This window comes from Pelodiscus sinensis, chromosome 5 (assembly GCF_052426305.1).
Source record: "Pelodiscus sinensis isolate ZL-2025 chromosome 5, ASM5242630v1, whole genome shotgun sequence".
Classification (NCBI taxonomy): Eukaryota; Metazoa; Chordata; order Testudines; family Trionychidae; genus Pelodiscus; species Pelodiscus sinensis.
The window spans coordinates 71790575-71805694 of NC_143056.1; the positions used below are offsets into that span (position 1 = coordinate 71790575).

At 44.4% G+C, this 15120-nt stretch overlaps 1 protein-coding gene across 3 annotated transcripts in view; it reads left to right on the forward strand.

Annotated features, from left to right (window-relative positions):
• ARG2 (arginase 2) overlaps positions 1 to 15120 on the forward strand; it is a 29947-nt gene that overhangs the window by 13335 nt on the left and 1492 nt on the right. For all 3 annotated transcript variants that reach the window (XM_075927399.2, XM_075927398.2, XM_075927397.2), the window contains 5 exons: positions 7303 to 7480; positions 9731 to 9890; positions 12895 to 12989; positions 13162 to 13266; positions 14954 to 15090. In XM_075927399.2, the coding sequence (XP_075783514.1) occupies positions 7303 to 7480; positions 9731 to 9890; positions 12895 to 12989; positions 13162 to 13266; positions 14954 to 15090 (675 nt within the window). The remainder of the gene's footprint in view (positions 1 to 7302; positions 7481 to 9730; positions 9891 to 12894; positions 12990 to 13161; positions 13267 to 14953; positions 15091 to 15120) is intronic.

Consider the following 15120-nt stretch of genomic DNA (forward strand, 5'->3'; position numbering starts at 1 on the left):
AACAAGCCTGCCTGCCTGCAGAGCTTAAAATGTTTCCTAGCCGCATTTTGCCCAGGCCAGCGCTCGGAGCTGGCAGTACATGTTGGTTAATCATTCTGACTTCAGCTTCTGAGTAGTTGCTTATAAATACAGGAGTTCACATAAATTTAAAGTTGTCTCAAGGTCACTAGTCAGATCTCTTGTGTCTGTCCATCCTATTTATTGTGTGTGTGGTGGTAATTGTAGGATCTAACACAGCTTGTAAGATTCTTGGAGTGGGACCTTTGTCTCATTTTCTCTAAAGTTTCTCGGCTCTGGGGTGTAACTAATATCTAGTAAGCAGAGAGTATCCTAAAGGTTCCAAGAACAGGTGAGTGTTTTGCTCCCTAGAGTATTTTCATGTAATGCCCTCATGCTTGTTCTCTGCCAAGGTTGTGAAGTCATCCAGAGAAACCTGAGCCAGATTTTGCAACTTCAGAAAGCATTTGATGTGTCAGAGATAGGCATGTTGCTGGAAAAAGCCAGGCCGCTAAACCGTCTCTCAGGGGCTGTTTACTGTCATGCTTATTCTAGCTCCACATTATAACTTTTTTGCAGTTACTTTTGTGTAATTATTTCCATAACAAGAGCAGGAAATGAAGAGGGAATCCCTTCTTGAAGTTTTTTTTTTTTTTTTTTTTTTAATTTGTCAGTTTTATTTCAGGGTGGTTGTAAACTGTTTTGAAGATATTAATGTCAGTGAATTGTCCATGTCTCCAGTTGGCATCTAGTTGACTGGTTCATTTGCATACTGTGACCTTGTTTGCTAAAATGCTGTGAAAGTCAGTGTGGTGGTGTCCTGGTTCTGATCCCTCTACGGCGCCCCAATGGGGTTCTGTATTCACTCAGGTTCTATTCATCCAGATTGGGGCAGTCAATAGCACAGGGCTTAGAGAATTTCAGCTCTTCATTTGAGTTCTTTGGGAGTCTTACCTCTTCCAGGGCTCTCTGGGAACAAAGAACAACACAGACTATGGTTGTTAAAAGGTTACTGGTGACATAGGCAAGGGTGCAGGCTCTGCTGTCCATCTGCCAGAGACCAGTCTGTCTTCCTCCTCCTGACCTTAGCTTCTCCCCTTGAATTCTTCTTCCAATCTGGACACAACTGTCAGGTGTACGTGGTTGGGCTACTTGAGGCCGGTGTAACTCCATAACCCATTCCTGCCTGGGGTGGGGTTTTGTGCCCTACCATCCCAAGAACTCACAGGCTACGTCTAGACTGGCATGATTTTCTGCAAATGCTTTAACGGAAAAGTTTTTCCGTTAAAAGCATTTGTGGAAAAGTGTCTAGATTGGCATGGACTCTTTTCCGCAAAAGCACTTTTTGCAGAAAAGCGTCCGTGCCAATCTAGACGTGGTTTTGCGCAAGAAAGCCCCGATTGCCATTTTCGCCATCGGGGCTTTTTTGCGCAAAACAATACCACGTTGTCTACACTGGTCCTCTTGCACAAAAGCATTTGCGCAAGAGGGCTTTTGCCCGAGCGGGAGCTGCACAGTATTTCTGCAAGAACACTGACAATCTTACATGAGATCGTCAGTGTTCTTGCGGAAATTCAAGCGGGCAGTGTAGACAGCTGGCAAGTTTTTCTGCAAAAGCAGTTCTGCAAAAGCCAGTCTAGACGCAGTCACAGTGAAATACTGTGGAGAAGAGCAGAACTCCTTGTTTTATGCCTCATATGCAAACATTCTTAAAAAAACGTGAATACTACAAACTTGCTCACTAGGCAGTTTGATCTCTCATGTTGGATATAATCCAGTTTCCTTTAACCACAATGGAAAAACTTACCCTGACTTCAGTGGAAGATGGATCAGGCTGGCCCATAACGTTGAACCTCTTTGAAACCTTCCAAGGAACACCTTAATTTCAAGAGTTGCATCTACAATATTCCTTATGGAGGGAGTAGACTACATGAGGAAAATGTGGGACTTGCTAGGGTGCATCTGCACACTGAGCAGCAGTCTGTGGTAATGAAAGACAGATTCAGGCTCATGTTCAGTGCTAAAAACAGATGTGTAGATGTCTGAAGCCTTGTGGGGTAGGGAGAGGGTAGGGGAGACAGGCAGAGGAGGAACAAGAACCTCCTCTCTGGGGTAAGCACTTATCTCCAAGTGGCTGGTCAGGCGGACTTGAGTTCCCTATCTCTGTCCAATGTGCAGGATGAATTAGGGATGTAAACAAGTAGTTGACTAACCAATTAGCCTAGGCTTATCGGTTAGTCGAGTCAACTACTCCCATTCTCCCACTGCCTCTATATCAGAGACAGCAAGGAGGAGGGAAGCAGGAACCAGTGCTGGGAGGAGCTGGATTAAAAGCCAGTTCCCCCAGCATCGGTTTCATGGAGGAGGGGAGGCTGCTCCACATCCTGCGGAGCAACCTCTCTCCGTGGCAAGCCTCGGCCTGCTGTGGGCAGAGGCTGCTCTTGTAGCAGCCCCTGACTGCGCGGGCTGCTGAACCCAGTGTGAGCTGGGACTGAGCAAGCCCAGCTCAGTCCCAGCTCACGCTGGGCAGGCACATTAGGTACAGTATCTAGGGCCTACCAATAAGTTGGGGGCCTACAAAAAGTTTAGGCCCCCCCCCCAAAAAAAATTATTGGACTAAAAAGTAATAAAAGAAAACTGCTAAATCAGATTATAGTCATAGCAGCAACATCCCCTTATCAGCTAATTAGCTGTCAGGTACATCCTAAGCATAATTGTAGTGTAAATCAATGCTTATTTTAGAATGAAGTACAGGCAGTCCCCGGGGTTACATACAAGATAGGGACTGTAGGTTTGTTCTTAAGTTGAATCTGTATGTAAGTCAGAACTGGCTCCAGATTCAGCCGCTGCTGCTGAAACTGACCAGGGGCTGACTACAGGAAGCTGGAGGCAGAATTGGTCTGCCCCCAGCTTCCTGGAATCAGCCACTGATCAGTTTCAACAGCGGCTGAATCTCAAGCCTGGGACAGAACAGCTGGGCTGCCAAGTAGGTCCCTGCAGGACCAACCCGGCAGCACCCCAGCTGCTCTATCCCAGGGTCCACAACAAAAGCCTGGTCTGCTGGGGGGGCGCACTAGTTGCGCCCCCCCCCCCCCCAGCAGACCAGGGACACGGGGAGCAAAGCCGCAGAGGTGTGGGACCCCCGCCGCCACTGCAGCTTTGCTCCCCGTGTCCCTGGTCTGCTGGAGACGGTCCCCAGCAGACCAGAGGCACTGGGAGCAAAGCGGCAGCGGCGGCGGGGTGCCACGCCTCTGAGGCTTTGCTCCCAGTGTCCCTGGTCTGCTGGAGACGGTCCCCAGCAGACCAGGGGCACCTGGAGCAGCTTCTCTCGCCCTGGAGGTCGAGGTGGCGGAACCGCTGCGCTTTGGGAAGTCCCGCTGCCTGCAAGCTCCGGGGTGAGAGAGCCCCGTTCGTAAGTGCGGATCCGACATAAGTCGGATCCGCGTAACTCGGGGACTGCCTGTACCATGAATTGCTGTCACAGTGCACCACTTTCAAGAGAGAATTAAAATTGGCGCTATTAGGGGAATAGGCAATAGGGCATTTCTCCCTTATGTATAATCTAATTGAAAGGCCTATGATTAGGAAAGTGCGTAGGGCCTATGAAGACCTTAATCCGGCCCTGACGCTGGGTCCAGGAGATATCCCTACTGTGACTCTGCATACTAAATGTTGTAAGAGCTGGATGGGCAGGCAGCCAGGCTCTTACTACATTTAAACTGCAGAGCTATGTTGTGAGAATCACAGGTCCAATGATACATACCCAAGGGGGGAAGGAAGGAACCAGGTAGAACGTTTTAGCAAATAAAAAATATTTATTTATAACAGTGATAAATTTATAGTATTTATTCTAAGATTTTTAATAGACCATGTTGTTAATTAATTTACAGTATTTACTATATTTATTCTGTGATTTAAATAGAAAAATTTAATGTTAACAAATCTCCGGGACCGGATGGCATTCATCCAAAGGTTCTAAAAGAACTCAAATGGGAATTTGCTCAACTATTATCTGTGGTTTGTAACCTATCCCTTAAATCGGCTTCCGTACCTAATGACTGGAAGGTAGCCAACGTGACACCAATATTTAAAAAGGGCTCTAGAGGCGATCCTGGCAATTACAGACCGGTAAGTCTAACTTCAGTACCAGGCAAATTAGTCAAAACAATAGTAAAGAATAAAATTGTGAAGCATGTAGAAGAACATAATTTGTTGGACAAAAGTCAACATGGTTTCTGTAAAGGGAAATCCTGTGTTACTAATCTATTAGAGTTCTTTGAAGGGGTTAACAAACATGCGGACAAGCGGGATCCAGTAGAAATACTATACTTAGGTTTTCAGAAAGCCTTTGACAAGGTCCCTCACCAAAGGCTCTTGGGTAAATTACATGGCCATGGGATAAGAGGGAAGGTCCTTTTTTTGGATTGAGAACTGGTTAAAAGACAGGAAACAAAGGGTAGGAATAAATGGTAAATTTTCAGATTGGAGAGGGGTAACTAGTGGTGTACCCCAAGGGTCAGTCCTGAGACCAATCCTTTTCAAATTATTCATAAATGATCTGGAGAAAGGGGTAAGCAGTGAGGTAGTAAAGTTTGCAGATGATACCAAACTGTTTAGAATAGTCAAGACAGAAGCAGACTGTAAGGGACTCCAAGAAGATCTCACCAAACTGATTGATTGGGCAACAAAATGGCAAATGACATTTAATGTGGATAAGTGTAAAGTAATGCACATCGGGAAAAATAACCCCAACTATACGTACAGTATGATGGGGGCTAATTTGGCTATGACAAATCAGGAAAGATCTTGGCGTTATCATGGACAGTTCTCTGAAAACTTCCACGCAGTGTGCAGCGGTGGTCAAAAAGGAAAATAGGATGCTAGGAATTATTAAGAAAGGGATAGAAAAAAAGACCCAGAATATCTTACTGCCCCTGTATAAAACTATGGTACGCCCACATCTTGAATACTATGTACAGATGTGGTCTCCTTACCTCAAAAAAGATATTTTGGCCTTGGAAAGGGTTCAGAAAAGGGCAACTAAAGGATTAGGGGTTTGGAACGGGTCCCATATGAGGAGAGGTTAAAGCGACTGGGACTTTTCAGTTTAGAAAAGAGGAGACTGAGGGGGGGATATGATAGAGGTCTATAAAATCATGAGTGGTGTGGAGAGGGCTGATAAAGAAAAGTTATTTATTAGTTCTCTAAATAGAAGAACTAGAAGACACCAAATGAAATTAATGGGTAGCAGATTTAAAACTAATAAAAGAAAGTTCTTCTTCACACAGCATGTAGTCAACCTGTGGAACTCCTTGCCAGAGAAGGCTGTGAAGGCTAGGACTATAATAGAGTTTAAAGAGAAGCTAGATAATTTCATGGAGGTTAGGTCCATAAAAGGCTATTAGCCAGGGGATAAAATGGTGTCCTTGGCCTCTGTTTGTCAGAGGCTGGAGAGAGATGGCAGGAGACAAATTGCTTGATCATTGTCTTTGGTCCACCCTCTCTGGGGCACCTGGTGCTGGCCACTGTCGGTAGACAGGATACTGGGCTAGATGGACCTTTGGTCTGACCCAGTACGGCCGTTCTTATGTTCTTATGATTTCTAGTTAAACGTATCAGATATAAGGATGGGAATGACAAGGGGAATAGTATCTATTCTAAAAATATCCAGCTACACTAAGTGATAACTACAAACTCTATGTACTACCCAAAACAACTACAACACTAAGCTTATACAACAAGAAAAAATCAAATCATACATACCAATTTACACAGCACATGGAACATTTCCAAGATATCGGTTCGGTTGCGAAGGCCTTTGTTATGTCCAAGAGTCGGGGGAGGTGGCTGGTCGGTTGATCAGGCCGGCAGCGCTTTGAAGTATATGGGAAGGCGCACGCACAGTGGTACGTGTGTTGCGAATATCTCCTTGAGCGAACTGTGCGATGGGTATTTATCCCCAAATTTGCACATCGCTTTCCCGTGCTTGCATATTACCATATATGGCCCAAAGGTCACCAAGTGGGGGTCTGTGTCCCAGGGGTTGGGCCGAAACTGTGCAGGTTTTATGCGACCAGGTAAGCTCAGTTCTCACACCAAGGTGAGGGGTGGAAGAGTCTGAGGCTATTTTCCTCTTTTCACGCCTTCCCTTTTTCTAAAGGCAATGGTATGCAGGAAGGGTGCGGCCAGTTTCTCCCTAGGAGTACTGTAGCCCACTATAGCAAGAGCGGCCTGGCCAAACTTTTTACTGGGGAGGGGGGCAGTTTTTTTCTAACAAGCTACTGCGGGGATAGCTCCCAGACCTGGTGTGAGCTGGGACTGAGTGCCTTCCTTTATCGACTAATCATTTAGTCGATAAAAATTCTGTTCATTACATGATTAGTGAAATACCTGCTTCTTAACATCCCTAGGATGAATAGGAGTCCTGAATGGTTTTTCTCTGGACTTGTTACACCACAGCATGTCATGGCATTCAGAGCAATGTCAAAACGTGCCATGAAGGCAGACAATCAGTCTGCAGTGCCACAAATTAATGTCCTCTGAGAGCGAAAAGGTGTCTGTCTCTGGGGCTGTTTCTCCTTCACCCAGTGCTCCTTTTTCAGCAACCCTATGCTCACTTGCACTGCATAAAAGACAAGAAGCTGCCCTTCTGTATCTGCTCTGTCTGTGCCGCTGTAGCTCACTTAGGCTGAAGATGGGCAGGCGTATTTAAATCCTTGTCTTGGTGTGTTGGGGAAATTCTGACTGATCTGAAGATATGTAAAGAGCATCATTGGAGTTCTGAGCCTGTGACAGATTAGAGGACTGTGGAAAATTTCAATAATGCAGAAGTCATGAGCCCAAGACACTGGATACTTACTGACTGGCTGTGTTGCCTTAGTATATTTGTCTTGTTTTCCTAGTCCCTCTCCTTCTTTAACGGCCCATGTAAATGGATCCTAAAATAGCAGGGGTGTTCATCATTAGTAGGTAGGTGTGTGCACATCAGAAGCATGTCTTTTGGGAAGCCGTCTCAAATTTCTTGTTTACTTGGCAACCCTTGCCACCTGCTGAATATGCATCTGAGATTTCCATAGCTCTTTTAGCGTGTTCTGTTCTGCTCTGCTCAGTGGGATGGAAGTCCTGATGGGGTTTACTGAGTAACACACTTAACTCCAGCCAGAGCTGGCTTGAAATTTCAGAGCATAGGTTGAGCACCAGTTTTATGGTGTAACCCAGTCACTGTGAGAGTGCATTTAGAATGTCTTTGGGTTCTTGGAGCCAGACTTAACCCACTTTTCCTTTTGCTGCTCTGTGTGTTACCAGGTTGCCAAGTGTACGACTTTGGAGATCTGAGTTTCACTCAAGTGCCCAATGATGAACTGTATAACAACCTGGTCAAATACCCACGCTCTGTGGGATTAGCCAGCCAGGTGCTGGCTGACTCTGTGAGTGGCGCAGTGGCTGCTGGACATAGATGTGTAACCATAGGAGGTGACCATAGGTAAGTCAAGCTGGATGAAAGTGTGGATTGAATGTCCCACATGCTGTGTGAAGTTGAGTATCTCCTTTTTAGGTGTAAATCTAAACTGAGATGAAAGGAGGAAGGGCTGGGGCTAGGGAAGCTCTGCAAGGCAGATTGGGAGGTCTGTCAAAGTTGCTTGAACCATGATGAGGAGTGTCTGCTACTCTGAGGCCTTGCAATGTTGAAGGCCACGTCCTCCTTTCTTGGCAGTGCCATGTGGGGATGTAACACTTATTTGGTCTTTAATTTTACGGCTCCAAGAACAATAAAAAGTGGCAATAAAAAAGTGATCTTAGGGAGTAAGAGACAGTGCTAAGTTGTTTCCAAATTCCTGGAAGCTGCAAATAATAAAAATGAGAGTAGTGATAGAAATGTAGCCGTGTTAGTCTGGGGTAGTTGAAGCAAAATGCAGGGCAATGTAGCACTTTAAAGACTAACAAGATGGTTTATTAGATGATGAGCTTTCATGGGCCAGACCCACTTCCTCAGATCAAATAGTGGAAGAAAGTAGTCACAACCATATATACCAAAGGATACAATTAAAAAAATGAACAAATATGAAAAGGACAAATCACATTGCAGAACAGAAGGGGGATGCGGGGGGGGGGGGGGAGGGGGAGGAAGGAAGGTTAGTGTCTGTGAATTGATGATATTAAAGGTAGGGAGAGTGGGATGTTTGTGAGTTAATGGTATTACAGGTGATAATTGGGGAAACTGTCTTGGTAATGGGTGAGAAAGTTCAAATTCTTGTTAAGTCCTTGTTAGCAAGTGTCGAATTTTAACATGAATGACAGTTCAGAGGATTCCCTTTCAAGTGCAGATGTAAAAGGTCTTTGTAGCAGAATGCAGGTGGCTAAGTCATTTAGAGAGTGTCCTTTCTGGTTCAAGTGGCAAGAAACTGTTTTCTCTTTGTGATCTTGTCTGATATCTGTTTTGTGGGCATTAATCCTTTGGCGAAGTGTCTGAGATGTTTGTCCGATGTACATAGCAGACGGACACTTTCGGCACATGATAGCATAGATTATATTTCTGGATGCGCAGGAATATGTGTTCTTGATCTTATAACTCACTTGGTTAGGTCCAATAATGGTATCAGCAGAATGAATATGTGGACAAAGCTGGCAACGGGGTTTGTTGCAAGGGAAGGTACCAGGGTTGGTATTAGTGTGGTATGTCCTGTGGTGGTTGGTAAGAATTCTGTGTGTTTTTTTAATTGTATCCTTTGGTATATATGGTTGTGACTACTTTCTTCCACTATTTGATCTGAGGAAGTGGGTCTGGCCCACGAAAGCTCATCATCTAATAAACCATCTTGTTAGTCTTTAAAGTGCTACATTGTCCTGCATTTTGCTTCAAAAATGAGTGAGTGTGTGTGTGTGTGTGTGTGTGTGTGTGTGTGTGTGTGTGTGTGTGTGTGTGTCTTCTCTTCCCCCCCCCCCCCCCCCCCCCATGTTGACTTTTGTGGGCATATATTTAGGATGCTTGCAGAACACTAACCTTTATGACAATTGCATAACTTTTTTTGGGGACCAGCTAATTCCTAAAAGATTTTTGGGGAGGTGGTGGGGAGCACTGTGATGAATGAAAAAGGAAAATCTTTAAGGTGCCACCATACTGCTTATTTTGCTGAAACAGACTAACATGGCACCCCTGAAATCTGTGATAAGAGTGAGTCCTAAGTCTGCTTCCATGCTCTCTCCTGTTCCCTCCTCCAAATATCGCATCCCTCTTCTGTCCCTGCTCCCAGGCTGGTCAATTGAGAGGTAAAATGACTGCATCTAACAATAGGGAGACAACAGAGGATCTGGTTGGTGACTCTGCAAGATGAGCCTGCTAGGTGGGAGTGAGATGGGGTTCTCTTGTTGCTTCTCTTGATCTGGGACAGGTGATGACTAAATAGCTGGGAAGGCTCTTGAAGAGAGAGCCTGAAGGGAGGAGAGTAAAAGCCCTCCCCTCCTATCCCAGTGCTAGTGGTCTCCTTTGGAGTTTTATGAAAGGTAGCCCAGTCTCCTGTGAGCTAATGCAGGATCATGATATAAAAGCAATACACATCACATCCATGTTCATGTGCTGATGGCAGACCTTGTCTGAAAGAAACGCTGTAATGCAGATATCAGACATGTGAAATGTGGCAACCTTGTTTGCTGCCTCCCTCACCATAGTACCTCACATTGTTCAGTAGGACACGTTTTGCAGCCATCAGTGAAGATTTATTATATACTATTTCAGCTTGGCAGTTGGTTCCATCAGTGGCCATACACGGCAGTGCCCTCACCTCTGTGTGATCTGGGTGGATGCACACGCCGATATCAACACCCCTCTCACAACTCAATCTGGAAACCTCCATGGACAGCCAGTCTCATTTCTGTTACGAGAGCTCCAGGATAAAGTAAGTGGCTCTAAGTTTTGCGAGGTGGTGGTGGTGCGGTTATTGTACAGTGGTCTGTTTAATTTCCGTTCTGATGAAAGGTGCTGGCTTATCTGCCCCTGATGCTAATCTCCTGTATCCACAGATAAGAAAGTTACAGGCATCCTATGTGTATAATCTATCTCAGGGTTTCCCTACCTATAGGTCACCATTACGTTCAAAAGGGTCACCAAGTGTCTTCCCCAGGTGACTCTGGCCCCTCTCAACCCCCCCCTTTTTGAATTGGCTTGGGTCAACCAAGTCTTCCTGAATTGTCAGAATGGGTGCCCATCTGGAAAAGGTTGGGAACTATCTGCTAACTGCTAGTGCTGAGGAATTCCTTATTCAGCTCTTGGCCTCTTTGTAGATACTGCCACCTAGCGGGCTCTTACAGCCAGGGTGGTAGTGGATTTTATGATGGACATGTGTCTGCTAGGTACTGGATTGTCTGACAGCATCAGCCCATGTCACGTAAGTTGCTTGATCTGGATTTGAAGCTGGAGGTGAGAGAGTTTGTGTCAATTACCACTCTTGGGCCATCTAGTCTCCTGTGCTAAAACAGACCTCATGCACCAGCAAAAGCTCCTATCTAGCAACAAGATATTGCGTGGATCCTGCATGTTCTTGCAGACAATACACAGACTGTTGTAGGGCATAGGCAGCAGTTCTGTCAGGTGAGTCACAAAAGGAGCCTCCCTGAGCCTGTAGGAGCTGTCTCAAGCTCATCCCTGCATAGCCCCTTGTACATCTGTATTTGTTCCATATTTTGACCATCTTGTGGCTTGTTGGGGCATGTCATGCTTGGGCTGTCCTGATACTCTGCGTGGGTCTCCAAGTCACTGCACTCCTGTTTACTAGCATGTCCAACTGAAGTTTGGCCCCTGCTCTAGACTTCCTTTTAGGGATCTATGATCAAACACAGGGACACTGAATAGCCTCTTTAAAATGAAGTACCTATCCATGAGAGGAAAGAGGGTAAAACAGTCCTATATATGTTTTACTGAAACCTTAGCCTTTCCTAGCGATTTGAGGTACCCGTACTGCTACTGGAATTGAGCAACAGTCTGCAGCCTGTCTCCTCCTGAACTTCAGTCAGCGGGTTACCTTCTGAATTAATAAACTCTCTTTTTATCCAAATCCCTTTGTCTGTCCTGGGCCTACTGGTCAGTCTGGCTCATGCAGCTCTGTGAGGGTAGGTCAGAGGTAAACTTCTAGCAGTGAATTCACTGGATTATCTTTTAAGATCAGCAGTATAGGTTAACCTCTCTGGTCCAGCAATATTCAGGGTCTGGCACAATTTTAGTTAGTCAGATATTCTTTTACCATGGGTGCAACCAAGTCTCTTGTGGTCCTGTAAAGTTTGTTTACAGCCACCCTCCTGACTCTGTGTTGTGTGCTATTATTTAGCTCTAATTCACCTCTAAATGTCTTCCAAGAGCCTCAGCAAAATAAAAATAAAGATTCATTCAGTATAATGACCTCCTGTAGGTTGGTGAATTCTCTGGTTTGGCACCAGTCCTTACTAGAGACATTCAACCTGTAGTCAGTCATTGTCTGCTTTCCTGGAACTGTGTAAAGCCACTCAAGATTTAGTGAATTCTTTTGCCTCCACAAAGTATGTTACTCACAGAGGTAGAGGTACATGCTGCTTATAAAGCGATTTCCCACATTCTTCATATCAGCCTTTGCCAGCTCTTTGCAGAGCAAATACTTCTGCAGGCCATCCACAAAAGCTCCACTGCAGGAGCTACAAATTCTGTCTGTTACCTCCTCTGTCAGTCCGTCCATCCATTCATCCATGTGAAAGCACTGTCTAGGAATTAGTCCCATATTAAGTCAGTGCTGAGATTCAATTCTGTCTGTCATTGCTGCTGAGACACCTTGTACTAATCACTAAATATGACTGGGGGTGGGAAAACCTTGCAGATACACAGTGGGCTGGGACTTTGGAGATAATTTCCTAGAGTCCTGGCATGCCTTAGTTCTCACCTGTATAATAGAGCTAACGCTTCCCCGAGGCACAGGAGGATAACTTCATTAATGATTCAGGTGCTCACATACTATGGTGGGAGATATAACAACCTTGTTTCCCAGTCAATAAAATGGGGAGAATGCTAATCTTTCTTTGCCACTTACATCCTTGTATGAAAGATACCAAATGCAAAGGCGCAGCCATTTTCAGCCCCCTCTTGTATCTGCCATTCTCAGTCACTGGAAGGGTTTGACCAGAACTGAATGAAGGTATCTCCTTGTTTACACAATTTTATCATCACTGAAGCCGAACCTACTTGGTCCTCTCCTCCACTATTGGCACTTCCTAGGAAGTAAGGTTGTAGCAGAAAGTGAGCTAGAAAGCAGAATTTCCATTAATGTGAGAGTTCCTTTTATCAACAGCATTTTAAAGCATGCAACTTCTGGGGTGGTTTTTTTCTTCCATTGTTGAGTGGACTACCGGTATAGTTCTTGTGTACATAGTAGTTTGACTTTATAGTGTCTCTTATGCATAGATCTGAGTGCCTTAAAGATACCTTTTGTCAAGTACTTGTACCCATCTGTGAAATGGTATAACAAAGGGAAAATGGATAGAGCAAATTGATAGGTTAGGGACCTGATTCTATTATTTATCAGGTTATATGCTTCCCCTACGCTGTTAAGAAGTCAGCAGCATAAGACAATTAGGTATTTTATTTTCAAACCACTGGAAAACATGAGTTGTAGAGACATGCTGTGTTCTTTAAATGTTGCTTGGCTTAGAACAAGTAGTATGCAAGGGGCAAGGTTGAGAGTGATTAGGAACACAGCCAAATCAATATTTCTATTAGACCTTTTTTCTGTCCCCATATGGATTTCACACTGGGAAAAGAGGGCAGCATGAGGAAGAGTCAAAACTTTTAACAAGTCCTTAAAATTATTTCCATTGTGAATTGTTTGTTAAATGTACGCCACTAGGATACACTTAAGCTATATACCTGCTCTCTGACTGCAGATGCCAATGCTTCCTGGCTTTTCCTGGCTAAAGCCCTGCCTCTCAACATCTGATATTGTGTACATTGGTCTGAGGGATGTGGATCCTGCTGAACAGTAAGTGCAAGATTGCTGTGGTGGGGAGGGTGTTTTCTTACTGGTGAAGTTTGATAGCTGTATGCTCACTTCTGAGAGTGCTATGTAGTTAAATGGTGTTGGGGATAAGGGCGAGCGGTTTAAGGTATTAAAGGTTTTATCAAAAAGCAACTTTTTAAAAATTCTTTAACAGCTATATTTTGAAGAACTATGGCATTCAGTATTACTCAATGAGAGATATTGATCGCCTTGGAATCCAGAAAGTTATGGAAAGGACATTTGAACAACTAATGAGCAGGTAAGTCATGGCTGAAGATGAACAGAAGTTGTGTGTGTCAGATAAAACAAGTTCCTGACTAGTAAGCTATTAACATGTTAGAGAATCGCTGCTAATCCATGCAAGCCTGAAGTATTACTTAAAACACCATAACTCTTTCTGCTGGGGGGGAAGGGATGGTAGCTAAGTGGCACTCATAAGCCCAGCGTAAGTATAACCCAAGGAGTGAAAGCTTCAGAGGGGTGAGCAAGTTTGTCTAACAGGAAAAACTTAAAAAAAACAAAAACAGTCTAGTAGCACCTTTAAAGACTAAAGTTACAAGAGGCTGATAAGAACCGTTAACCAAAGACATTAACATGTGGAAGATAATGTGCGAGCCATCCGCTATCCCAGTTCATAACTTCATTTCACAAGTTTAATTTTTATGCAAATGGTAAGTTCCAACCCTTCTCTGTGTATTTGGCTTGTGGAATTGGTCTGAAACAAAAGGGTGACTTGGCGCTCGATTAATGAGCATCCAGGAAGATTAAGGAAGATTAAGGTGTTCTCCAACAAGTTTCTGTGTATTGCCCTTTCAGATATCTGATTTGTTCTTTCCCACAGAGACTGTCCCGTTTGGCCAATAGACATTGTAGTGGGGCATTGCTGGCATAGATCACATTAGTGGATGTGCAGTTAAATGAGTTCTGAGTTGATGGCTGATGTGGTTGGATCCAGTGATGAAATCGCTGGTATAGATGTGTGGGCAGAGTTGGCACTGGGTCTGATTGATAGAGGTGTGTTGCATGATTACTGGAAAGAAATTGTTTGAGGTTAGGGGGTTGTCTGTAAGCGAGGACTGGCCTTTTCCCCCAATGCCTTTGAGAGTGAGGGGTTATTTTCCAGGATAGGTTGTAGATTGTTGATAATGCATTGGAGGCATTTAAGGTGTGGACTGATAGTGAATTCTGTTGTTTACTCTTTTGGACCTGTCTTATCTTGAAGTAGTTCATGTCTGGGTACTTTCTTGGTTCTGTCAATCTATTTTTTCACTTCTCCAGGTAGGTATTTCAATGTTAAGAACGCTGTATATAGCTCCTGTAAATGTTTCTGTGGGATTGGAGAAGTCCAGTCTGTTTTAATCCTTGGGCTCTTACTGCAGCTTAAAGCTTTTTAATACAGCTAGAGCTTATCAGGTTTGGCTTTCCTTGCCTGCTGGGACCTCCCCTTCAGCTGCATTTTGCTCTCTGGCTTTCCCAGTGAGATTGAGCTAATCTTCTCTGCACTGTTCCATGGAGCCAGACAGCATGGGCTCGAGTGCCAGAACTGGAACTGCTATAGCTGCTTATGCTGAGTCAAGTCTGGTAGCAGAGGCAGCCTGAAGTGGCATTAAAGGTAGGAAGCCTGGAGAAGAGTACAGCAACTGAGACTGGTGGATGATGGAGTGATCAAATGACAAGCTTTCCTGGCCCGTACTTTTTAAAGAGGGTGAAGGAGAAAGGAGTTCGTTTTGGGAGCCAAAGCACAAGGAAATACTTGGAAAAATCCAGTCATTGGTTTTTCCCACTTGTGAACTGTAGTTTCTAGGGGGGTTAAACAATGGGAAAGAGTGTTGCCACAGAACTTGGTTTTAGTGTGTTGTGAAGAAAAGTGGATCCTGACCACATGCATAGTAGCAAAGTTATACAGATAGCAAAATACCAAGCCATCAATTTTACTTTTTCTGCAGAAGACAAAGACCAATTCACCTGAGTTTTGATATTGATGCTTTTGATCCTTCACTGGCTCCAGCAACAGGAACTCCTGTTTTAGGTGGACTAACATATCGGGAAGGCATGTATATTACAGAGGAAATATACAATACAGGTAGGAATCAACCAGCCGTGTTTAACTAAA